Genomic DNA, 26,961 nt, shown 5'->3' with positions numbered 1-26,961 from the left:
AGGGAAATGGTCCTTTTGGCCAGTTCAGGAGAAAGTGTGGTTCATGTGTCAGCCACCCCTCTTCACCCCCTTCTTTTTGGTATAGATGTCTTGTACCCCCTCATTATGTGAGGGTCTTTCTCTCCCTTCCTCTGCATTACCTCTCCCACCCTGTGTATTCCTTTTCTTCTCTCTTTCCATTATTTTCTTAAGATCATCAAGACATAACAGAACCACTCCCAGGCCTTGTTTAATTAGACACCCTCTATAACCCCTGGCAGTAATAGGAATCAGAGGGGACACAGGTATCATCTCCCTGTATTTGAATGTAAGCAGTTTATCCTAGTTTAGTCCTTGATCATTGTCTATTCATGTTTCCCTTTTTTATGTTTCTCTATACCCACTCCTGTGTTTGAACTTCAGAGTTTCTGGACAGTTCTGGTCTTTGCATCAGGAATACTTGCAAGTTCTGTATTTTGTTAAAGATAGACTTTTCCCACCTCTAGCATTATACTCAGTTTTTGCTACGTAAGTTATTCTTTCGTCTTCTGAATTAATGAATTCCAAATTCTTCATTCCTTTATAATGATGGCTACTAAATCATGGGTAATCCTGACTGTGGGTCCTTGAATATTTTTTTCCTTCGGCCTGGAAACACTGGATTTTGGCTATGATGTTCCAGGGAGTTTTCTTTGGGGGGTTTCTTCCAGGAAATGACTGATGGGTTCTATTTCCACTTTGCCATCTGGTTCTAAGAAGACTGAACCTTTTTCTTTTGAGATTTCTTGAAAGATGATATTTGGGCGGGGGCAGCCAGGTGGTGTGGTGGATAAAGTACCAGTCCTGGATTCAGGAGGACCCGAGTTCAAATGCGACCTCAGACACTTGACACTTACTAGCTGTGTGACCCTGGGCAAGTCACTTAACCCTCATTGCCCTGCAAAAAACAAAACAAAAAACAAAGATGATATTTAGGCTCTTTTTTTTTTTTTTGGTCAGGGCATTCAGATGGTCCAATGATTCTTAAATTTTTTCACATTGATCAGTTTTCCATTTCACTTGTTTTTACTATGAGATAACTTTGAATTTTCTTCCATTTTTTTTCCCTCAGCCTTTTAACTTTATTTTAACATTTTTTGTTGCCTCGTTGAGCCATTAACTCTTATTTTGGCCATTCTAATTCTCAGAGCTTGTTGCTTAGACAAGATTTTGAACCTCTTGTGCCAAGCTGTTAATTCCTTTTCTGATTTTTTCTTCCATAGTTCTCATTTCTTTTCCAGTTTCCCCCTCATATTCTCATTCCATTTGTAAAAAACATTTGAAACTTTTTTTTCAACCTTTTCTTCATCTCTTCTAGGAATCCTAGTCAAGTGTGTGCCCAAGCTGTGGTTTTGTCTGAGGCATTGCTTGTAGATGTTTTGTCATTATTTTCTTCTTCCTTTATGTCTTGCTAATCCCTCTCACCATAATAGCCCATTATGGTTGAAGTCTCCCCCCCCCCCCCTTCCAGCTCACTTCCTGACTTCAGACTTGATGGTAGGGTTGGGCTCCATCACACTGCTAGAGGAAGGTCTGGGCTGGTCCTTGTGGTTACTTTTTTGTGGGTATTGAGTGTTGTGTTATTCCAGGATCTCAGGGACGAGTTGGGTTTTTTCCAGCATCTTTCAATGCTCCCAGGGTGGTCTGATTCAGGGCAAAGTCTTACTGCTCCCTCTCTTGGTCTGAGTTCTGCAAGTTCCTGCCTTGGGTTTAAGTCTGTTCACTAGTAGATTGCTTCTGGATTCGACCTCCTCAGCTCTCTTGGTTCAGCAACAAAATTGTAGACTTCTGCTTAGTCTAGGATTCCTGCCTTGATTATTCCTCAGCAGGCTGACCTGGATGAGACCCTGTTCTGGTGTGTGAGCCACACTGCCGCAACTACTGGCTTCTGAACTTCCTTTTTTCTCAGTGTATCATCCAGGTCTTCCCCACTTGAGAACCCCAGTTTCCTATGCAGGTTCCCTTCTCAGTCTGACTTGTAGCTGTGACCTAGACCTGGGTAGTGGCAGAAAGCTGCTACTAAGCACCTTTCCTTTATGGCATGTTGGAACATCTCCAGACCAGTGTTAGTCTGGAGACACCCCAGTACCAGTCTAGGACCTTCTCTTGCCTTGTTAGCCTCTCCCTAGGCACTGTAGTGCTCCAAATGCAGTGTGCTTTTGGCCAATCCTGTCTCTATTGACCATAGACCTCCCTATCTATCTTCCTGTGCTGAACTGGCCTAGACAAATGATTCACTGATTTTTTCTAGATTTTCCCTTTAGGATTCCAGGTGGTCTATTTTCTAGATCTGTTGGAGAAGTTTGTGAAGCTTACTGTACTCCCTACTACTCTACTATCTTGACTCTGCCTCAAAATCACATATTCTTGAAGTCTTGTGAGAAGTTATGAATCCATTAGGGTAGTAGACATATAGAACATATATTTTTTTGTAGATATTTTTTTTATCTTGCCACATGTTCAGTATAAAGACTACTTCAGTCTTGTGAATACACTTAGTGTGCTAGTCATCCATCGTAATCTTGTTTCTTGGGGAATCCACAGTGACCTTCTTTACCTTTTTTTTTCAGTCAAACGCTTCAGAGAACCAAAGCATGAAAGGCGTCCATGGAGGATATGGTAAGTTTTAAGTATTAATGGCTTCAGAATGCTTTTATGTGTGTGAGCTGCTCATTTTGTGAAAAAAGAAGAGTTATCACTAACATGGAACATAAAATACCTGGAAGCCTTTTGTGTAGAGTCAGACATCAGGGGGATATGAAAGATAAAAGAGAGTCTTTTTCTCCTGGTATTTTAAAAAGTCTCTCTTTTTATGGCACCATCCCTCTGCTTTCTGTTTTTGAAGATAGAATATAATACAAATTCATAGATTTCCTCCTGCAGACTCTTCTTTTGAAGACTTCTCAGAATGTGATAGGCTAATGAGTTAGAATCCACTTATGATGCAGTCTGTGAACTTGAATATGTAATAGTCATAATTTAGAGATCAAGTCTGTCCTTCCACATCTATATTAATGGTTCTCTTTGGCCATTGGCCCTTTTATTCTTCAATGCTACTTAAGTCAGTGGCTAGCCAATAATGCTGCAACTTTCCTCTTCAGGGTACAATGGTGGTACTTCTGAAAGGAAGCTGCACAGAGCCACTTAAAAGGAAATAGGCAATTCTTCTGGGGATGACCTTTGAAACCACTTCTTTGGGTATCTGCCCTGCCACCAATAAAGTGGCCAGTCTCCACATGGGTAAAATTCTCTGATAGAATCACTGCAAGACATCCCTTTGTCAAGTTCTTGAGAGATTAGCACAGTGTACTTCACTGTTGTTGAACTCATTGCTATTGCCTGTGAACTCTCCATTAGAATAGCTTAGATTCTGTCTTGGCCACGTTTGCTACTAAAAATCACCTCTCAGGAGACCTGGCTACAAAAAGACCCAATAGCAACTGAGTACTCTGGGTAGTTAAAGAAAGGCAGGCTCTTTCTCTCACATATGTTGCAACATTAACATTCTCTGCCCAAGTCTTCACTTTCCATCCATCTCCTTTGTCATTCTATGATGTGGCACAGCTGGAGGCCATTGGAAACCACAGCAGTGGGCATACAAGGTTGGGAGGTAAAGGGGCAGTCACAGACATCAACAGGGTCAGCCTTTAGCCACAGATCTGTGGGCTGTCTTGAGGGGATATGTGTCTGTGGGGAAAAACTGAGATCCTACACTTTGCCTTCCAACCACACCTGAATCATACACAGAACACTCCCTTCAGGCCCAGTACAGAGGTCTGGCAACCTCTGTTGTTCTTCTATCAGTCACGTATCATTTAAATGGCAGCAACTCATATTGTTGCAAGATGGGGAGTGGTGATGATGATGAGTTTGTTTCAATCTTGTACCAAATCAGACCTAATCAACAAGTCTCGAATGGTCTTTAAAATGAGCTTTCTTGGACTTCAGTATGAAGCATGATATACTTTAGTATGATAACCTTTTTAAAAATTGTGAATGAATCAGATGGAAGAGCAAAAAGAACTTTTAATTTCAGTGACTGGTAGTAATTGTGGGTCTATCAAATAGCATGTTGTTGATGGCATCTGGAACCATGGCAAAATGCTCATCATAAATTGTCTTTGACTACCCTAGTGAGAGATGAAATGGGAGAAATCTCTCTCTCTATAGACTTGTTGCAGCTCTCAGCTTCCCTTACATCCAATAATTCCCTGATACTGTGCTTGTCTTTGGGAGATGAAAGCATCCCATTCCTTTCAATCATTGCTTTTGGTTGCTCTTTCTTTTTCTATACAGGTTTCTAGACACTTCAAAACAAGCCATAGGAATGTTGTTCATCCACTTTGCAAATGTCTATCTATCAGACCTTACTGAAGAGGATCCTTGTTCACTGTAAGTAATCTGAATTTGACATAGCTTTGCCTGAACTTCACTTACTCATACTCTTGGCTTCAATCTATTCCATTTCCAATGTGGAAATATTTTTACTAACTTGCTGGGCCTAACCTGACTGGAGGACTAATCTGGGGACTTTTGACTGGCTGGCTATCTGACTGCTATTAATTTAGTATGGGCCCTTTAAAAATTTCTCCATACCGGGGCAGCTGGATGGTGCAGTGGATGGAGCACCAGCCCTGGAGTCAGGAGTACCTGAGTTCAAATCCGGCCTCAGACACTTGACACTTGCTGGCTGTGTGACCCTGGGCAAGTCACTTAACCCCAATTGCCTCACTGAAAAAAAAAAAAAGAAAGAAAGAAAAGAAAAGAAAAAAATTTCTCCATACTGCTCCAAGCAAAAGATTAAGAAGCCTCTTAATTAAATAATCAAAGCGGGTTTTATTTAGGTGAATAAATGTAAGAGATAAGGGTAAAGAAATGCAAATTATGCTACCTGTCTGCTTTTAATAAGGGCCTTTGCTGCCTCTTGCCTTAGGGTATGCTCCAGCTTTCTCCAACTTTCACTCTTTTTCTCCTTCACTCCAGCTCCCCTGTGCTTTCACTTTCACTACTCCTTTCTTCTAACTCCAAGCCCCTTGCTTCACTCTTTAACTTCTCTCTCAGTCCCCTTAGCGAACCCCCTTTCTGTACTGTTGTGACGAACCCCCAAGCACTTCTTCTCTCACCAACGTCCTTGCGTCCTCCTAGTCCTCAGACTTTCCCCAGTGTCCTCCTTCTGTATGTCCTCCCTTCCTCTCTACCTTCTGACTGGAAAGCCCTTTCTCCAACTCCTCTGTGCTGACCACCCCCCTCAGCATCTCTAATTTCTCTGTATCCTAGCCCTTTCTCACTTGCTCCAATCCTTCGGAGTCCTTCTGCCTCCTTGCTCTTAGCTTTTTCTCTGTCTCCTTTTCAGTCTCTTTAGCATCCTTGTAGCAGCCTCCCTCCCTGTCTTCTCCAGCCTCCCTGTGCTGACACCCCCCCCCATATATATCTTCCTTCTCTCCCCTCAAACCTCGGGCTCCCTGTACCCCTGCACACACCAAGTTAATCCACTGGCCGAACTAGGGCTGTGGCTGGGTGGGGGCTTGAGTGTCCCGTGCGTACCGCACCCAGGCCTCCAGGGACCCGTGCCCCCTGCTGCGCTCCTGGGACCTCCACACAGGCTGCACCAGAGGCTGGCCTGCACAAGCCCGGGATCTCTGGGGTAGATCCCCCCAGGGCAGAGGGAGCTGGGGCTTTTCCCCCCAGCGTCTGACCTGGCATCCCGTAAAGTCCATGGAGCTTTTTGGCTCAGCAGAGGGGGAGGGGCACTAGCCCCTCTTACACAGAAAAAAACCCTGAGGGCCTAAGGCTTTTTAATCTCAGCCCAAAGGCAGGGTCCCCAAATCAAAATAAATTCCCACACCAAGAGACACAAGAATTTGGGCTTCTTATTAGCAGATGATGGGTTCTTCCTCTTAGACCTCCTTCAGTTTGGAGAGCTTTTCACCCATTTTTGTTGAATTCTCATCTTTGCCTTTAAGATCAATTCATATGTATTGATTTAAGGATTTACTATGTGCTAGGTTCAAGGAATACACATTTAGAAGTGAGTTGTTGCCCCAAGGAGCTTACATTCTAGTAGGAGAATACAGCATATTTAAATATAAGTGAACCCAAGAAATGTACAAAAATAAAACAGTGATTGGCTTTGGGGGGTGGGATGGAGTGAGGGACTGAGAAGGAGAGGGAACACCTATGGCAATCAGAAAAGGCCAATTAAAAGCACTATCCCTTGAGCTGAGCTTTGAAGGGAACTTTGAAGGGGGAGGAACATTCTGTGTGTGAGGAATAGAATGGAAGTAGAGAGCTAAATATGGGAGATATGGGATGTGGCATACAGTAAATGACAAGGAGGTCTACAGTGTATGAGGGTTAATTGCTAAGGCAGGCTCTGAAGGGCTTTGAATGCCAAACAGAGGGCATTTCATTGAAGGTTGTAGTGCAAAGTAATGACATGGTTATTAGACCTGTACTTTGATTAGAACACAGTTTAGTAACTGTGAGTGATGGACTAGAGAGGAGAGAGACTAGAATATCTGTCAGGAGGCTGTGGCCGACTTTTGAGTCATATGTTGTTGATTGTCCTTCATTCTTTTTCTTTTTTTTTTTGGTGGAGCAATGAGGGTTAAGTGACTTGCCCAGGGTCACACAGCTAGTAAGTGTGAAGTGACTGAGGCAGGATTTGAACTCAGGTCCTCCTGAATCAAGGGCTGGTACTTTATCTACTGCGCCACCTAGCTGCCCCTTGTTCTTCATTCTTAAAGAAGACCATGACATCAGGGTGATGTCATGACTTGCAGTGAATTGGATTTAAGTGAAAGAGTGCTATGCAAGGTCACTAACCTCACTCTCTCCTCCAGAGCTCTCTGGGTCCAGTGTCAAGATATATATCAGGATGACTGGAGATGGCCTGGGATATTTAAGGCAGTTGAGGTTAAGTGACTTGCCTAGGGTCACATAGCTAGTACATGTCTGAGGTTAGATTTGAACTCTGGTCCTCCCAACTTCAGGGCCAGTGCTTTATCTACTGTGCCACCTAAATATAAAAAGATGAAGGACTAGACATTTTCTCTGATCCCCACACTCTCAAACCCCTCTAAAACAGAAATTGTAGGCCATAAATAAAGCAATTTCAACTATTTCCATGTTCTAGAAGGATAAAAAACAAACAAAACAAACCCATGACCTGATGCTGACTGATGCTGAGCTCACTCAACACCTCTCCCTAACTCTCACACTACCAACAGCAAGGCTTCCCTAGCCCACCAAGAACCCAACATAAGCTTACAACAAAACCATCCCCATGCCCTGGTCCCTCTTTCCAGTGCCATGGAGACCCCAGCTCTTAGCTTTGGAAGTTTGCATCCCTTCAGGAGGAACATCCTGCTGAGGGCCACAGCCCTGTAGCATCAGTGTTGCAAAGGTCTGAATTTCCATTGCTGGGCCAGAGAACTAAGGAATATAGAGGGAGCATGAGAGAACACTAGGATCGGACACATGTGTGCACACACACATGCGTGCATTGTGCAACACCTCACTAAGCTGGAGGGAAAAGGCATCCAGCTAGGCCAGTTCTGACCACCCCAACACTACTTGGGGTAGAGATGTGAGCCAGTGAGCTATGAATAATCCAATGTGGGAGGAGGCTAAAATACTTGGAGATCCAACCCGCAGAACAAAGGAAAATGATCCAACACCTGATGAAAAAGAAGAGGACCTTATGGAATGTAAGGAGAACATGGAACTACAATCTACTTATCCTGAATGGTTCAAAAGAGAAATGAGAATTTGGAGAGCAGAATTTATGGCCTGCATAAGAGGCTATTGCAGTAGTCTGGCTTTGGAGCTTGGATTGGAGTGGCCATGGGATGTAGGAGACCCTCACTCAGGGGTACTTCGTTTCTACCACAGACAGTGTGAGGTTCAAGTGTGGAGGGGATGGAATTGCTGCCACAAAGCTTATCATTTGCCAATAGGTACTTAGTTATATCCATATCCTATACTCTGTGTGCAACTTGTCCTGTGCCTCTGTCACTAAATGAGGTCCTGGGAGTTCCTTTGGAGCACTTGCTCCTAGCTTAGTGACCAACCGCTCCAACGGTAGCAAATCCAACCAAAATTCAGTCTAGGTACAGTTGCCAGGAGCTTGGAAGTTTGTTGTTCTGTTCCGAGCCCTCCCCACACAAACAGCCACCCCGGCTCAGCCTCTTCCACCTGTTGTCCAGGGGACTGGAAACACAAAGACCAAAAAACCCCAGCTCTTGCCCTAAGGCATTTACGTTTCACCCAGACTTGCCACAGGTAAATAGACAGATAATTTGAACCTTTGAGGCCAGCCTGGGGAGAACCCCCAGCCAGGAAGTGGAATGACAAATTAAATCAATGGCTAGGAGGCCAGTTTGGTTGGCATTTAGAGTGTGTGAAAGGGATAGGTGTGAGATAAATTTAGAAAGGTAAACTGAGGCCAGAGTATGCAGGACTTTGAATGCCAGGCTGAGGAGCTTGTTGTTTGTTTGTTTTTCGTCTTAAAGACAATAAGGAACTGTGAAAGCCTAGAATAGGATATGAAGAGCATTATGTTGGCAGCCGTGTGGAGCATGGATTAGAGAAGTGAGAGGCTGGAAGATCGATTTGGAGGCTGTTGTGGTAGTCTAAGAAAGAGGTGATAAGGGCCTAATTTAGGGTCTCTTCTCTATCCCCTTTGCTATCAGGTTTCTTGAAAAAGTTTTTTATACCAGGGCTTCTTAAACTTTTTCCACTGGTGACCCCTTTTTGGCTGAGAAATTTTGACGTGACCCCTGGTATATAGGGATATAAATAGGTACACATAACCTGTTACTGTTGTCAGTTTTCACCACCCCCAGTCAGTTACACTACCCGCCATGGGGTCATGACCCACAGTTTAAGAAGCTTTGCTCTAGGTGCTCTCTAAGGGTCCCTTTAGGTTTTGATATTCTGTAATTGTACGTTATGATGATGGAAACCAACTGCTGTTTCTTTTCATCCGTGATCCAAGAGTGACCTCTTGTGATTTTGGGGGGAAAGACAAGTGGGTGGGCAAAGCAACTGTTTTTCCCCTCCCCCCAACCACCGTATTCCTATTTTGTCTCTTAGAATCCTCCAGCTTCCCTGGAAGCTTAGCTCACATGTCACCTCTTACACACAACCTTCCTGTGTCTCCCAGCTCCTACTGCTGACCTCTTACATGATTTATACACCTATTCTGGGCCTCAGTTTCCTTGTCTTTAAAGTTAAGAGTTTGGGCTAGGAGTATAAGTGAATGAAGACATAGGAGCTCTCAGTTCTCTTTCCACTGTGCCACTTTGGAAATGCTCTGATTGACCATTTAAAAAGCCTCCAAAGATCTGCATGGGAGCATATCTTCTTTACTGAGGGTGTTTCCAGCAGGTGGAGCACTGCTTCTTCTTGTTGCTTTCCTTCTCCTTTTCAGGCAGATGTCATCAGGAGATGACAGCACTGGACAAAGGGAGAAGGCAAGGAGATTGTTCACTTGAGGTTTCAGAAGGATGAAATTAGAGTTCCTTGGCGGTGTAATGGCAACCAGACAGAAACAGATTGAAAAAGATCAAATTGAGGATGTGACACTTATCTTTACCTCCTACACTTGAGGATAGAGAATATGGATATGCCTTGCTTTGTATGGTTCCCGTCCCCATTTTCCTGAAAAGCTAGTATGGTACCTTGTACAGAGACATTGCTCAGCAAATATGTGTCAAATGAACTAATATTTGTAAACCAAATCCCTTTTTTTCCATTAATTTTTTTCCTTTTTTTTCCCATTAATTTCTGTTATTTCTTTCTGTTTTGTTTTGTTTTTAGTGAGGCATTTGGGGTTAAATGACTTGCCCAGGGTCACAGAGCTAGTAAGTGTTAAGTGTCTGAGATCAGATTTGAACTCAGGTACTCCTGACTCCCGGGCCGGTGCTTTCTCCACTGCGCCACCTAGCTGTCCCTCTGTCCTCATTTCTAAATAGTTTTTAATGTCTATTGAATCACCTCTTGGTTGATATAGTCATTCAACTTCAGCTTTATAAATTATTTTTATCCTTTCTCTGCCCTTCTTCCCAATCTAATTCAATCCAAAAGACGTTAATAGTACCTGTAAACCAATACCTTAATTCACCAGGGTAAGCATATTTAAAGGAAGGGGATATAAGTGAATCCTTTCATAAGTTGAAGAATCCTTTTAAAATACAAATAATCACCCCCTCAGTGTACTTGTTGGGGAAGAATTGGGGTATGCTGCTGGGTTATCTTTAAAATTGGATATGGTCATAATGCCTTATGAAAATAATAACACAACTTACAAATAAGCACCCCAAACATAGCAGCCTACAGAGATGCTTAAACTATTTGCCTTTCTTCAAGGCAGTATATTTAAATTGGCCATCACTGCTCTGTGATATAGCACTTTCTGGAAGCATGATGTCCTGTAAATGAGGGTGCCTTTGTCTGAACTAGAGAAGCTGATGCTTCTGCTTTTCCTGACTATGCCTATGCACACCTTTTCCTTTAGGTATCTTATCAACTTCCTCCTTGATGCCACACTGGGGATGCTGCTAATCTACATAGGTGTTCGAGCCGTCAGTGTTCTGGTGGAGTGGCAACAATGGGAGTCCCTTCGATTTGGCGAATATGGTAAAAACAACAACAACAACCAAACATGCACGTGCACAACACATACCCCTTCTGCTACTGTACTGGTGCAGGGAGATTGACTTGAATGAATTAAATTCATAGCTCTTTGCTGATTAGCAAGGCCAAGTCTCATTTCAGAGAAGAGATAAGAAGCTGATTGGTACAGCTTAGCATTTGATATAGATAATACCTGGCTTGATTGTTCTGCCTCTAAGCTAGTAAAATGTCATTTTTGTGGAATGTTGCTAGCTCAGTGAGCCATTTGTATGGCAGGGTGAGGAGTGTGGCCTATAAACTATACTCTGTATGAAATATTCTGATGTTAGTAAAGAAGGTAGTCAGATCTCCACAGAATCCTCATGACTCAGGGAGGGACTCAGGCCAAATAAAAGAATAGAGAAATGAAGAGACTAACTCGTGGTCACATAATTGGAAGCAGAGCTAGAACTACTCCCATTCTACTGTTTCCTCCCTGGTTTATGTTGTTTTCTGTGCCCAAATTTCTGTTAGGTTTAGGTGGTATCGGCAGATGGCAGAATTCCGTCTATCTGTACTGATGATCTGGGGCTGCTCAGTTTGCTAACTTAAGCAGTGCTAGAGAGGCCAGGGGCAAAGTGGGGACCTGCCCTAGGAGGGTGGACTTGCTCCCTCCTCTGGCCATTACAGTCATGGTGCATAGGTTCATTACACTATAGACTTAGAGTGGGAAGGGTCCTCGCATAACCTCTCAGCTTCTCCACATTGTTGGCCGACCAGTCCTTTTATGCTATGATCAATATTTTAAAAATTATTTCCTGTATCAACTATTCCTGACCTTTTATTCTCTTCTCTTGTTCCCAACAACATCACTACCTCCCATTCTGAACAACAGTTCCTTCAAATCCACAGAATCTCAGGGTGGGGAGGGACCGCAGAGGTCATCCAGTTCAGTTTATACCTGAACCAGAATCTCCTTTATGAGATTCTGAACAACTGATAATCATACCTCATCCAGAGAGGGAACCTGTTACCTCATGAAGCAACACTTTCCCTTTTGGAAACCTGTAATTGCTAGGAAGTTTTTCCTTAACATTGAGCAATCAATTAATTAATCAACATACATTTATTAGGTACCTACTCTATGACAGACCCTTAGATAGTTACTGGGGATACAAAGACAAAAATGAAACAATTACTGCCCTCGAACATTTAATATTTTATCAAGGAAAATAACATGTATACATATAAGTATATACAAAAATGTAATGGGGGAGGCTATAGGTTCTAGACCTGTGATTTCACTGGTGTAGGAGGAAATTCCCTCCTTCTGAAGCAACTCGTCTGCAACTTAATAGTCTTAGAAAGCTTCCTGGGAACGCTCAGAGGTGAAACAACCTGCCCGGGATTGCCCAGTCAAATGTGTGTCAGAAATGGAACTTGAACCCAGGTCTTGTTATCTCTTTTCTGCCTTTATATAAAAAAGATATACCCAGTAAATACAAGCTGATTTCACTCGTGTCTGGAAGAATGAGAAAAGGAGGGGCTACTGAAGGAGGCAAGGGGCTCTGAGAAGCAGAGGTGAGGAGGGGTGCCTCCAAGAGATGAGGAACAGGCTGTGAAAGGTGGAGTGTCATTTGTGAGCAACAGCAAGGAGCCTGTGTGGGCTGGATAGAGAGCGTATGGAGAGCGCTGAGTGGGAGCTGGAGTTAGAGAGGACTTGTATTGGATCCTGGAGGCGGCAGGGAGCTTATTGAGTAGGAGAGCATCTGGCTAAGAAGAGGTGAGAGGACTCCACAAGTCCACCCATTTCTCCTCATTCTGCTTTCTGGAACTGTGCCAAACGAGACAATCCATGCAGTTATACCACCCGTACTTAGGTACCACAGTCACATCTTCTCCTTTTCAGTTAAGAACATTGTCTTAGCACCTCCTCTTTGCTAGGTCCTGGGCTCTGGGCAATAGGCGCCAGGACAAAATGGGAAATCTTCCCACAAGGAACTCACATACTCATGGGAAATATATACCACCTATGTGCACAAAGTATACATGTACATGAAGAAAACAGGAGGTGAGAACGCTGACAACTGGTTGGGTCAGGGAAGTCTTGGTGGAGTTGGTGTCTGAGCTGAGAGAACAGCAGGATATCGAGAGGAAGAGAGGATACCAGTTTAGGTATTGAAGGGATTGGGAGTAGTGGAGGGGAGGCGCGGGGTGCTGACTTCTATAAATGCACAAGAAGAGGGAGAGGAGAGTTCAAGGAATACATAGTCCATTGTGGCTAGAAGGAAGAGTTTGTATGTTATCCTATAGGCAACAGAGAGCCACTGTTAAAGATTTCCTATGATTAAGTGACATGATCAGACCTTCACCTTAGGAAGATAATTTTGGCAGCTGTATGGAAGATGGTTTGGAGAAGCAGGAAACCACAATCAGGAAGACCAATTGGGAAGCTGAGGAAATTTGGAAGACAAATAGGCCTAAGAGGGAAGATGCTGTTTTTAACATTTTAAGTTTGAGGTGTCTAGCAGGTACTGGACGAACAGCTCAGTGGGTCAGTGGATGGAATGGTAGACTTCAAGTCAGGAAGGCCCAAGTTAACTTCACCTGTTTCAGCCTCAATTTCATCATCTGTAAGATGGAGATAATTATAGCAACTACCTCACAGGGTAATTGTGAGGATCAGATGAGATAATATATGTAAATAATTTTGCAAACCTTAAAGTGATGTATATATAGGCTAGCGATTTTATTATTATTTTTTTTTTTTAGTGAGGCAATTGGGGTTAAGTGACTTGCCCAGGGTCACACAGCTAGTAAGTGTTAAGTGTCTGAGGCCGGATTTGAACTCAGGTACTCCTGACTCCAGGGCCAGTGTTCTATCCACTGTGCCACCCAGCTGCCCCTATTATTATTATTATTGATGAGTTCAAGAAAATATTAGGGCTGAATATATAAATCTAGTAGTCATCTATGCAGAGATGGTGCTTAGAGCATTTAAGATCACCAATAAAAAGATTATGTATAAAGAAGAAAGCCCTAAGAGACAACCACAGTTAAGAGACAGGAGTCAAGTGATGATCCAGCAAAGTAGACTGAGAAGGAATAGCCAGGTAGACAGGAAAGCTAGTAGAGAAGAAATGGGTGTCCTGGGAACTGGGAGTGTTCCAGAGGAGGCTGTAATCAGTAGTATCAAAACTGTGACTGGAGGTGAAGGAGACAGAGGACTGAGAAAATATCACTGGATTTACCTGTAAATTGCAGAATTTCAGAGCTGGAAGGGATCTCAGAATCCATGTAGGTCAAGCCCTACACAAAAAGAATCCTGACCAATGGTCATCCAGCATGTGCTTAGAGACCTCAAAGGACAAGGAGCTCAATACTTCTCAAAGCAGCAAATTCAACTTTTGGATAACTGATTGTTAGGAAGTGTTTCCTGGCTTTCCATCTAAATTTACTTCTTTGCAACGTTAACCCATTACTTCTGACTCTGCCCTTTTGTGCCAAAGAAAGCAAACTAATCATTTTTCCATAGGGCAGCAAACCAGCTATTATATCATCTTCTTCCCTCACCACCTTCCCATCATTTTTTCTTCAAGCTTTATAAAACATGCCTAATTTCTTCAGTCTACCCTTGTATGACATAAACTACACCATTCTGATTGCCTTCCTCTGGACACTATCCAATTTATGCATGTCCTCCTTAAACTGTAGGGCCCGGAACTTGACAAAAGACTCCAGATGAAGACTGACAAGGGCACAGTACTGTGTGCCAGTTTTGTGCTTGGCTCTGTGCTGTTTAACATTTTCATTAATTATTTTGGTTTTATTTTGGTTTGGTTTGGGTTTTTTTGCAGGCCAATGGGGGTTAAGTGACTTGCCCAGGGTCACACAGCTAGTAAGTATCAAGTGCCTGAGGCTGGATTTGAACTCAGGTCCTCCTGAATCCAGGGCCGGTGCTTTATCCACTGCGCCACCTAGCCGCCCCTTCATTAATTATTTAATGAAATAATAGAGGAGACCATCTACTCCTTATTCTTGGTACCTATGCTGGTCTAATCATACTAGATTTTTGGGAACCACTGTATCATAGTCCTGACTTCTTGAGTTTGCAGTCCACTAAAACCCCCAGATCTTTTTCAGATAAACAGCTGTCTAACCATGCCTTCCCCATCTTTTACTTGTGAAATTGATTTTATGTACACAAGTATAAGATTTACCTTTATCCTCAATGATTTTTGATTTTAAGGTATTCAATACAATGCTCTTGCCTGTCAAAATCTATTTGGATCTTGACAGGTACCTGCTAACCTTGTATTATTTGCAAATTTGATGAGAATTGCATCTCTACCTTTATTTAAATGATTAATGGGGGCAGCTAGGTGGTGCTGTGGATAAAGCACTGGCCCTGGATTCAGGAGGACCTGAGTTCAAATCCAGCCTCAGACGTTTGACACTTAACTAGCTGTGTGACCCTGGGCAAGTCACTTAACCCTCATTGTCCCATTTAAAAAAATAATAATTATTAATGAAAATGTTAAACAGCACAAAGCCAAGCACATAACTGGCACATAGTAAGCACTTAATAAATGTTTACTCTTTGAAGTGCTCTGCTAAAGACCTCCTGCCACATTAACATTCAGCCATTCATAGCTACTCTTTGAGTCTGAATAGCCCATTAGTTCTGAATCATTGGTAGCTTTGGAGAGAGCAGTTTCAAAGAAGTGGGGCAAGGGAGCAGTCGGTAGGGAAAGGGAGGTCAGGAGGCATTAAGTATAAAGAATTCTTAGAATTTGGCAGTGAAAAGGAGAAAAGGTTTAGAGATTTTTCTTTTTCTGAAGGGATGACAGGATCAGTGGAAATTTTTTTGAGGGTAGGGGTAGACTGGAAGAGCAATAGACAGGGAAAGATTGAAGATGAAAGAGGGGAAATGAAGAGGCAAGTTGCTGGAGGGGAATGAGTTGAGGGGCACAGGTGGAGGGGAGTAAAGAGGATGGGTGAAGCTGTAGAAGGGTTTTGAAATATGGACTGGGAGAGATGGAGAGAGCTTTTAATGGATAACCTTGAATTTTCTTAATAAAGTGAGCCCTGATGAGTGGGGGTGGGGGTGCCCTCATCAATAATAGGGAAGTTTAGAAGAGAGGAGAATTTGTGGGGGAAGATAAGGAGTTCATTTTTCGATGTGTTGAGCTTAAGATGTCTATAGGGCATCTACTTTGAGGTGCCTGATAGGCAGCCAGTAGTGTATTGGAGATGTGAGACCAGAGGTTAGGCTTAGACAAGTAACTCTGAGAATCATCTGCATGGAGATAGATGATAGTTAAATCCATGGGAGCTGATGAGATCTCCAAGTGAAGTCATATAGAGGGAGAAGGGGGCCCAGGACAGAGCCTTTGGAGACACCATAGTGATGGGCTTGACCTAGATGTAGATCCAGCAAAGGAAGCTGAGGAGGAATGGCCCAACAGGGGAAGGTTATGGAGCAGGGGAACTCAGAGAGAATGATATCATGAAAGCCTAGAGAGAAGACAGTGACAAGGAGGAGAGGGGGATTGACAGTGTCAGAGGTCACAAAGGTCAAGAAGAATGAGGATTGAGAAAAAAGCCATTAGATAGGCCATTTAAGAGATTATTAGTAACTTTGGAGAGTAGAATCCAGAGAGATCAGAAGTCAGACGGCAGAGTTGAGAATGAATAGAAAGGAAACAGTGCATCAGTTGTAGACAGCGTTCTTAAGGTGTTTAGCCACAAAAGGGAGAAAAGAGATATAGGATGACAGCAGAGATGGGTGGGTCAAGGAGAAATTTTTTGAGAATAGGGAAGACATGGACATGTTTGTGGGTAGTACTATCCCACTTCTGGCTCTCCCTTTGCTACTGATCTTCCTAGAAAATGTTATCTGCACCTTTGACTGCACTATTCACCTGTACCAGTTTTCTCAGAGACCACCTGTTGCCTCTCCAACCTCTCACCCCACCTCCATCACCAGATCTCGTGTTCTTTGTGCAGTCTACAGCCTTTGCCCTTCTGCAGCTTTTGATATTCCTACAAAGTACTTTTCTCCTCCCTTGGTTTCAAAAATAGCCCATTCTCCTGATTCTTCTCCTACATTTTACATTCTTCCTTTTCTGTTTTCTTTGTCTTCTTCCTTTCTTCCCAAGCTCCTAATGTGTGGGTTCCTTAGAATGCTTTCTCTACACTCACTCCTTTGGTGATCCCATTTGTTGCCATGGCCTCAACTAGCAGACTTCCAAATCTTCGTCTCCTGCTTTACCCTGTCATCTTCTGAATGACATCTGTATCTGGAAGTATCTACAGGATGTCTACACCAAGATATCCCGCCAGTACTTCAGATTCAGCATGTCTAAAACCAAGTTGATAATTTTTCTGCTAAACCTGTTCTTCTTTTGGACTTCATTGTTGTCTGTCTGTGACACTACCATTTACCTGCTGTGTTCAAGATTTTGGTTTTCAACTCACCTCTTCACTCCCACAACTCAAAAAGTTGTTGATTGAACCTCATTAACATGACTGCCATTTGTCATCTCCTTTCTTCCCACTGACACTGCCCTCATAGCATAGATTCTCACTGTTAGTCACCTGGATTGTTGCAGTAACCTCCTAACAAGTCTTCCTGTCTGCACCCTCTTCCCCTTTGCTTCTGGAATATTTCTCCTGTATAGATCTGGTTGTCCATTTCTCTGCGCAAAAATCTTTTATGGTTTCCTTTTACCTTCCAGGTCCTCTGGCATTTAGTGTCCCACTGTAACTTTTCCCTTCTCCACTGTTACTTATCACCAAAATGTCTTCCTCTCCACCTGTTTGCCTATTATATTCCTACCTGTCCTTTAAAGCCTACTTCAAATGCTATCCCTTCTGTGGTGCCTTCCATGGTTTTGCAGTTGTGTACCATAGCTGTCTTTGTGGGTCTTTTCCCCTCAACTAGTAAGTTCTTTGAAGGTAGAGACCACGGCTTCCCTGAAGTTTCTATTTCTCCTAGCACCTAGTACATTGCCTTGCACACAGTAAGTACTTCATGTTTCAGTGAATGTTGATTATAATTGTATTGGGTAGATTATGAGAAAGGTTGTTGGGTTTTTTGGTTTGTTGGGTTTTTTTTTGGTTTTTGCAGGGCAATGGGGGTTAAGTGACTTACCCAGGGTCACACAGCTAGTAAATGTCAAGTGTCTGAGGCCGGATTTGAACTCAGGTACTCCTGAATCCAGGGCCAGTGCTCTATCCACTGTGCCACCTAGCTGCCCCCAAGAAGGGTTGTTGGAAAGATACAAAGTGTCATAGAGACAGTCAAAGACCATAAAAGCAGATAGAGGCAGATGTATGGAGCTAATTGGTACTGAGCCAGAATGGGATGGATTTTAGTTTTTCTTCCAGAGTAATGCTGTATAAGAAACAATTGCATACATGAATGCCTCAATGTAAGGCATCCCTGCTGCCCTCAGCTGGCATGGCCTGAGGAGCTTTTCCTGCCAGGCACAGGAGAACTTTTCTCCTGATAGAAAATGGGCCCCTTTCTTCTATTGACATTACAGGAAAGCTCTCCTTATCAGGAAGAGCTGAACTAATTAAGTGTTTGCTGGAGGAGGAACACCAGCTAAGAAGAAAGGCATGCAGCAAGATTTCTAGGTTCTCTTTGCCTGTTCCTCATCAGATTCCTAAGACAGCCTTGTGGCTCTAGGCCCAAGCTCAAGCCTACTTTGGCCAGCCAGGGACTCAAAAGGCAGTGGCATTTTTCCCCCAGAGTCCATGTGTACATTTTTTTAAAAGAGCTGATCTATAAGCTCTGGCCCAGAGTTGTTTGTGTATTTCTAGAAGCTGCAGTCATGTGTTGCTGTTAGCTGAGCTGAGAGAACGTACTTTCTTAGTCCCATTACTTGATGCTTTATGAGTCATCTACTTGAAATGTTTGCAAATAGAAATACTATTCCTGCTGTTCGCCTTGAAGAAGGCTTCCCTGTGGTAAGAAGCCCAGATACCACCTTGGATCTGAAAAATAGCTTGTAGCCCCTTCCCAAAGTCAGTGATGTGCTGATTTTATCCAGATAACCCAGCTCAGGAAGTAGGACGGCTGCTTCCTGCCTTCTCATTGGGTCCTTGTTCTGCTCTGCCAGGCAGCCCTTCAGTTACCCCTTAACTGCACTCAATGAAGATACTTATTTGTGACTACAGTTCTGCTGTTTTTGCTTTGCAGATATCAGTTGCTTCCATATAGGGGACTTTTTCTTTTTTTTTTTTTTTCAAGTTGTTCAGTACACCAGAACTTCTTCCTCTTTGATGATCAGAATGAATGTGGGCATGGAGCCTGACTCTCATGCAATGGTTGATTTATTTTCATTATATACCTAAATACATTTTAGATGAGGAGGAAGTAGGCTATAGTTTGTGTTTTCTTCCTTTTGCTGCTGCTGTTTCTTCTATGGGATTGCTAGGTCAACCATTCACATCTATCCTAGAATGTCACAGAGCCATTGGTGGTCTCCCACCTTACAGGCTCCAAGTTAATTTACATGATAGAATTGGTATGAGGGGAGGAACTTTGGGCTTGTTACCATAAGCAAATCAAGATGGAGTATCTGCACTCCTGGCAGGTCAGAATCATTCAAATGGTTTCCACAATTCTCTCAAGAGCCTTCACTGAAGAGATAGGCAAGGCCACTCTACAGTAGGTTTGAACAGATTACCTTAAGTAACAGAACTTCAGTAGCCATCCAGTCCATCCTATGCCCAAACAACAGTCTCTACAGCATACCCAAAGAGTGCTCATCCTGATCTTTGCTTGAAAGACTTCAGTAGGGGTGGGGGGATGGGGAAGTGAATGACCCACCACTTCTTCTTCTTCTTCTTCTTCTTCTTCTTCTTCTTCTTCTTCTTCCTCCTCCTCCTCCTTCCTCCTCCTCCTCCTTCTCCTCCTCCTCCTCCTCCTCCTTCCTCCTCCTCCTCCTCCTCCTCCTCCTTCCTCCTCCTCCTCCTCCTCCTCCTCCTCCTCCTCCTCCTCCTCCTCCTCCTCCTCCTCCTCCTCCTCCGCAATTGAGGTTAAGTGACTTGCCCAGGGTCACACAGCTAGTAAGTGTTAAGCATCTGAGGCTGGATTTGAACTCAGGTCCTCCCTGACTCCAGGGCTGGTGCTCTATCCACTGCACCACCTAGCTGCTCCCCCACCCCCCACCACTTCTTAAGACAGCCCAGTCCCCTGGATAAACTAATTGTTAGGAAGGTTTCCTTATATCAAGCCTTAATTTTTCTCTTCTCCAGGCTAAATATCACCATATCCTTCACTTAATCTTCATTTAGCATGAACTCAAAGCTCCTCCCATCCTAGTTACTGTCTTCTGGACACTCTTCTGCTTATCAGTGCTCTTTCCAAAATGTGGTGTCTAGAACTAAACTGTGTACAGCAGTACTGTAACCTTCTTAACCAATCACAAGCCTTTATGAAGCCAGGCACTGGGGATACAAATGCCCAGAGTCCTGTCCCTAAGAACTTATATTCTACTGGGAGAAGGAGAACAGAATATGTTCACTGAGAACTAAATACAGGCTGTATAGATAAAGTGATTTGGGTGGACAGGGTGCAGAAGGGGCACTTGAGCTGAGCCTTGAAGGGAGCTGCAGGTGAGGAGGGGCACTATTCCCAGTGTGGAGAAGCTCTGTCTCTAAGATTGGATTAGCTTACTTGGCTGCCCAATCTTGTTTTTACTGAGCTTGAAATACACTAAAGGTCTCAGGTAATTTTCAGACAAAAACTCTTAACTAGTCACCTCTCCCCCATGTTTGAATAAACACAAGAAAAATGCTTTCAATTTATCCTTGTTATGTTTTGTTTTAGTAGAGTTGGTGTTATAGTGTTTTAGCCTATTGAGATTTTTTTGAATCTTGACTTTTGTCTAGTGTGTTAACATTCCCTCTCATTTCTTTCCTGTTCTTTTCTAAGTAGGATTGATGACCCTGGAATGTGTCAGGTTAAGAAAACCAAGGTGTCCTTGATTACTATGAAAAACCTGCCCTTTCTGCAACTGGAATGAACCACCCCATAGCCCTCTCCTGTCCCAAGCTTCTCCTTCCTGTTTGGCTTCAATTTTTTCGTGTTACGTAAAAAAGTTGTACTCTAATGGCCTGTTTGCCAATCCTTTTGTGTCCTTGGGAAAAAAAAGTCAGTAAGTTTGCTTTTAAAAAAGCAAGGTTTGGGAAAATGACCCTGGTGACCCATCTCCCCATAGGCCTTTTCTCTTGTAACCATGGCCTGAGTCATAACATTGTAAACTTGTGTCCTGCTTCAGTCCAGAGAAGCAGAGCAAATGCTGTGCTTAGTTATTTGTCCTTTCTCTTTTTAATCTGTTCTTTCTCCAGTTAAGAGAAAGACTGTCCATTTATACATGATTACTTCGAAACTCCTTGGTTAGACAGCCTTTGTCAGGAGCCCTGGGATTCAGGAAGTCAGTGTATTCAAGGTGATCTTGGTTGGGGCTGGGGAGCATGAGCACCTCACCATTCATTCCAGGGCACCAGGCTTTCTCTCTGCTATTCCAGTACTGGTACTTTGGCTAGGCAGAGGCCCTGCTCCTCATCTGCATCTCACATTTTAGTGGGGAAACATGAAGGGATGAGGCTGGCAGGGTAAGATAGGGTAGGGATGCCTGACCTGTTTGATCCGTCAGGAAAGGCACACCCCCGAGTTTGCCCTTTCAGCCTTCCTCTTGCTAAGGCCCTTGGGACAGAAGCAGCAGTATGGTGTGGTAGGAATAACAGCGGAAGTCAGAAACCCTGGCTCCATGACTAACTAGTAATTTGATCTTGGAAAGGTTCAGTCGTCTTCCTGAGCTTTATGGTCTTCTCCGTAGAATGGGTACTCCTATTTGGCTTCATTCATGAAAGTGTTGAGGATCCAGTGAGATACTGGAAGTGAAAGCTCACTGTAAACTCTAAAGCCCTATGCTTGTCCTAGTCATAGTACCTTCAGACAGCACCTCAGTGGGTCACAGGCTGGCTCTTGCCTCCCCACCTGCATGTACATAAGTTATTGTCCTTCAGGGTCACAGAGCAGGTTTCCAAGCACTGTTCACTGTGTTCATTATATCCCAGCTGAGCTTATGTAACTAGCTGGCTGTCCTTTTCCAGCACAGCTGTAGCCAAGACTAGCCTATTCACCTATTCTTACTAGATGACAGATGGGATCTCCCTTCTGAGGGATACAATTGTTAGAAAACATTTCAGTTTCATCTCAGAGGTGAGTGTCACCAGGACTTCTGGAAAGGATGTAGATTTCCTTCTGGTAGTGGGATGTGGGCATCCAGCCCAAGCAAAACTTCATGCTCTATCAGCCAGTCAGTTGGTTAACGTGAGTGACTACTTTGTGTAAGGTTTCATGCTCAGGGCTGTAGGGATAGAAGTTAGAGACAACATGACCATAGAATGTTGAGCTGGAAGGGTCTTTAGATTTGTGAGTAGTGTTAGAGCTCTGGACCAAGAGTAAAGATCTGGATAGAGGCCTACTTCTGATGCTTACTATGTATTCTTGGGTCATGCAGCCTCTCTTGTACTCCTCATCCATAGAATAGGAAAAAGAATCCCTTCCTCATGGGTAGCTTTCAGCATGGGATGAGAGGCTGGTTGTGCAACAGGGTTTGAAAATTGTATGTATACAAATTGTATTATACAAGTTTGTTTGTAAGATGGTTTATGAGACAATGTCTCTGTCTTGGTGTATTTACATCGGATTAGATAGGGACTGTATGAATAAAAGGATAATTCACAGTGTCTGGCAGGGTGTTAGTAAATTTCAAATGCAGGTTACAGTAGGGGCTAGAAAAGATCAAAAGAAGAGGCCTCTGTAGCCTGAGGCTGTCAGGAAAGACTTTGTGAGGGGCTCTGTTGGACAGGCTGGATTTGGATCTTACTGGGAAAGAGCCTCAGGCTAAATAATCAACAAGTAACTTCTTCAACTGGCATATAATTGTTGTTGACTCTATTATACCATTTGAAAAGGAAGTGAGTGAGTTGGTGAATCAGGCTTATCCCACCCTTCTGAAACAGAAACCTCTAAACAGCAGTATCATTTCAGGGCCCAGGACATCCGTTCTTCCCAAAGGGTGTGAATGGACACTAGGACTGAGTCCTGCCCCAGGACCTAGCACTGAGCTTCAGTTTTGCCCCACCACTGCTTGGCCAGACAGGGCTTCCAGGTGACATCTGCCAGCACCTCCATCCTGACTCTGGATTCACAGGTTCTGCAGGGCTGGTTGCTGCTCCCATAGTTTAACTAAGGGTCTTCCTTTGCCTGCTCTTTGAAAGTTTATGATTTTATCACCATCATTGTCATCATCGACTGCAATAATCTCTGATCATTTATAAAACATGTTTATTACTTCCTTTGATCTTCCCAATAGCCAAAGGCCAGGCAAGTATTTTTATTGTCCTCTTACAGATGAGAAAGTTGAGGTTGTCACTGGAGAGAGAGTATAGTAGTATTTATAGAGCCCTGGACTTGAAGTGAGGAAGACTTGGGTTCAAATCTTACCTCTGTAACGATTGGAGTGACGCCACCTGCTGGGGAGTTACTGTAGGAAAGCTCCACCATGAGGAGAAGGCATCTGAGGGCAAGCCATGCAGTTTTCCTTGGCATCAGGAAGTGATGTTTGCTTGTGGGTACTGTCTACAAAAGAGGCGAGGCTTGCTCTCTCATTCACTCAGGGGGGAGAGGAGCTGGAGACATTGGCTCCCTGAGATAGCCAAATCTAGGCTTTTCTCTCTCTCTCTTCACCAAATTCTTATTTTTCTTAATAAATGCTTAAAAGTCTAACTCTTGCTAAAGCTTATAATTTATTGGCAACCACTCATTAGATATTTTAGACAAACTAGCTAAGAATTTTAGCCGCTTACACCTCAAAGTATACATGTTCTGTGTCACCCTGGACCAAATCACTTAACCTCTCTGAGATTTCATCTCCTACAAAATGGTGACAGTAACAGGTTGTACCTACCTCCCAGAGTCTTGGTACATGTGAGCTCTTACTGCCTAAGGCTCCACAGCATTTCAAGTGACAGACCCAAGACTTCAACTTGGGTGGCTGACTCCCTGTACTCTTACCACTACATGCCCTTCTGTATTTACTCTCCCAGAACTGAGAAGAAACCAGGTTTGCCTTCTGGGTCTACGATGGCAGGATGTAAATGGGCATTGCCTGCAGTGTTATCTGAAGACTGTGGGGAGTTCAGTTTTTGTGATCCTGAGGCCACTTCAGTAAAATCAGAGTCAAGAAGTGTTCACTTTGTTCTCCGGCTTACAGGTTTTGCCCCATTGTGACAGGTGTTGTCCTTAAAATGTCCTACAAGACTGTGGCTTGGCTGTCTTATGGGTATTTCTGTCATGAAGCCAAGGAAGTCATTTCCACCATGGTCAGCTACTTGGAAATAGAGAATGGAGGAAGGAAACTTTAAGCAAGTATGATTTGTTTTTTCTTTTGGTATGAAATAAATTTTTGTACTTGTCTATTGATTAAAAACAGACCCATTGAGATTCAGGGAGCTTTCCTCATAGTTCTGTGTGCCTGAGTGTCGGGAGTCTTACTTTGTGGCCTTCAACAAGCTTCTTTGATGATAGTTTCATTGACTTTTTCTGAAATGGGCCAAGGATTATATAAGGATTACAAAAGTCTGTCTAAAAAAAGCACCAGCAGGCATTATGCTGTTGTCATTATTTTAGGCCAAAATGTCCATTGTCCTTTTTATTAAAGTAGACAGAAAACCTAAGGATGGAAAATTACTGAATTTGAGCATATCAATCACATATCTTTTAAGGCTTTCCAGAAAAGGGAATGGTCTTGGTCTCTTAGCCATTATAGCTATATAAAGGCATTCACTTGCATTTCTGCTCTGTATGCTTGGCAGGTTCTGTCTAGCAGCGAAGGGGACCTATTGCACAAATGCCCACAAAGAGACTGCTTTATAAATAGTGGAATCATGTGATCAGACTGTCATTCTCTTGTTATAGCCAAGTTTTCATTCTCAAAGCTTGGTCCCCAGAGCAAGTTGTCTACTTTTGCTGCTTCTTAAGCTGAAGCCTTGCCTAAGTCTGTCTGAAGTCTCTGAGGCTCCTGCCTCTAGGACTAAGCTGCCCAGAGAGCATGGCTCAGGTATTGTCTACAAGGCCAGCTGTCCTAGGCACAACGATGCCAGTGCTTCAAAGACAGTCAGACAGGTGCCTGCCATTTGTTCTTCAGGGGATTCTGAGCACTGCAAAGAGCCTATTTCCTGTGCTCTATTTGAAGCTTAGGATCTTCGTTGATATTCTCTATAATCCTTGTCTTCTGGAATTCAGCTATTTAGGAGTCACTTATTCAGTGAATAGGGCTCCAGTACCAGTCTAGTTCCTCTGAGATAACATTTATAAAGCACCTAACTCTGTGCCTGGCATATCGTAGGCACTTAATAAATCCCTCCCTCCTTCCTTTCTTTCCTCCTTCCCTCCTTTGCTCTTTTTCTTTCTCCTTCCCTCTTCCTTCCCTCCTTCCCTAATTCCCTTACTCTTTCCCTTCCCTCTTCCCTGATTAAGTAGGAAAGGCCAGGGCCAAATTGGTGTACTTTTCTCTTTTCCTTGCCTTGAGAGTTTCTCTCTTCTCCCTTTGAATCTTCCTTTCTAGTCACTACCTTTTACTTGGAACCTCTGTTGAGGAGCCAAGTCTAAGCCTGGGAGGTTCTGATTTCTGTTGAAAGGTGTGGGACCGAGTATTGCCCAGTGCCTAATAGCTTCTTTTAGGATTCAGAAAAAGGGTGAGTTGGTTACAGATGTTAGGATTGATAGTGGCTTGGAAAAGTCAACCAACAATGGGTGAAAATGATAATCTTATGGTTTCTGATTCCAGGCTATTCATTAATGTGCAACCAAGTAAAACAAATCTACTTTTCCAGAGTGCCAACCTGAAGCACTTTGGAAACCCCTCCAGAAAAGATGAAAGAAGAAAGCCATTTTAGGCTTCAGATTAGGAAATCTCTGAGCCTTCATATCTGAATCACTAGGATCTGTTTGTTAGTGACAGTTCCCAACAGATTTTACTATTTCATTGTCACATTGGAATCTGTCATGTGGGACTCTTGTACTGTGTAGGATTTTAGTTAGGAGGTAGTGGGAGGAGAGGACTAAGAGAGAAGTGAGCATGGGGAAGGGAGATGAGAGGAACTGGGAATTGGTTTTGCTTGGACACTTCTTCCTGTTCTTGGGGGGAGTGCCCTTAGTGTCTATTTAGTATCTGCCATTGTATTTGCAGGAGACCCACTGCAGTGTTGTGCCTGGGTTGGGCAGTGTGCTCTGTACATCGTGATCATGATGTTTGAGAAAACCATCATCATCATCGTCCTCCTAATACCTCAGTGGAAAAAGGTTTGCATCTTTCTTCCTGTCTTAGATGGTTCCCTGACAGTATCATTGGCCAAGGGAAATAAGTCTGTGAACAAGATAAGCTTTGGGGCAGTACCCTGCTGCTGCTCTGGCTCCACCGCCTCTGTGGTTCAAACTTGTCTCAGTGTTTCCTTGCCCCAGCTCATTAGATGTATCCCCAAATCCAGCCAGATCAAACAGTGGACTCATCAGTCCAGGCCGGGCACACCCTTCTCAGTGCCTGATAGCATCAGGGGAGGAGGTATTACTCTTACTGAAGTTCTTCCTTCGAGATTTTTTTAAGACTCTTGGCCTCTGGATGTGTACTATTTTCTAAAGTAGCTTGACTGGTTTGGTATTTGTAACCTGGTATACAGTTTAGTATTGAATGTCTGAATCTAACATTTAGCACAGTGACCCCATCCTGTGACTTTCAGTAGATGGGAGCCTGGTCCTGCCTAGCAGCATGGTTTCTTTCTTGGGAATCTGTGCCCATACTCTAATCTGGGCAAGTATCTAAGCATTAGCATTATTTCCCCATGTGCCAGTAGGAATGATGGCTTAGTTCTTGGCCTTCATTACATCATTGGCATCATAGCTGCAGGTTCTAGATCTTCTGACACATCCTCCAGGTTGGCCTGTCTGGGCACTCATTGAAAAGAGGTTAGCTAAGCCTGTAAAGAGGAGACAGAACCACCAACCTTAGCACTCTCCTAAGTCCCTAAATTTGTGAACTTGTTACAATGATAGAATCCAGAAGAATCACATGAAGATGATGGCCTCTGAGGAAGGACCTGTGTAACTCCCTCCCATCAGCTCTGTGCTGTGTCAGACACACCTGCTTCTCCTTTACAAGCCTGAGCTAAACTTCCAGAAGGCTGCTGATGGCCCATTTGTCACTTTCTTCACAAAGATCACTAGAAACATGGATCCTGGCT

General features: G+C 43.5%; 1 protein-coding gene across 1 annotated transcript in view; it reads left to right on the top strand.

Moving 5' to 3' along the window:
* LOC122729916 (store-operated calcium entry regulator STIMATE) overlaps window positions 1-26,961 on the top strand; it is a 71,450-nt gene that overhangs the window by 27,421 nt on the left and 17,068 nt on the right. The window contains exons 2-5 of the mRNA XM_043969056.1: window positions 2,589-2,637; window positions 4,315-4,410; window positions 10,538-10,659; window positions 25,914-26,026. Coding sequence (XP_043824991.1) covers window positions 2,589-2,637; window positions 4,315-4,410; window positions 10,538-10,659; window positions 25,914-26,026 — 380 coding nt within the window. The remainder of the gene's footprint in view (window positions 1-2,588; window positions 2,638-4,314; window positions 4,411-10,537; window positions 10,660-25,913; window positions 26,027-26,961) is intronic.

Source organism: Dromiciops gliroides, chromosome 1 (genome assembly GCF_019393635.1).
Source record: "Dromiciops gliroides isolate mDroGli1 chromosome 1, mDroGli1.pri, whole genome shotgun sequence".
NCBI lineage: Eukaryota > Metazoa > Chordata > Mammalia > Microbiotheria > Microbiotheriidae > Dromiciops > Dromiciops gliroides.
Note: the sequence above shows the minus strand (reverse complement) of the source record. Positions and strands in the feature narration are given on the sequence as shown.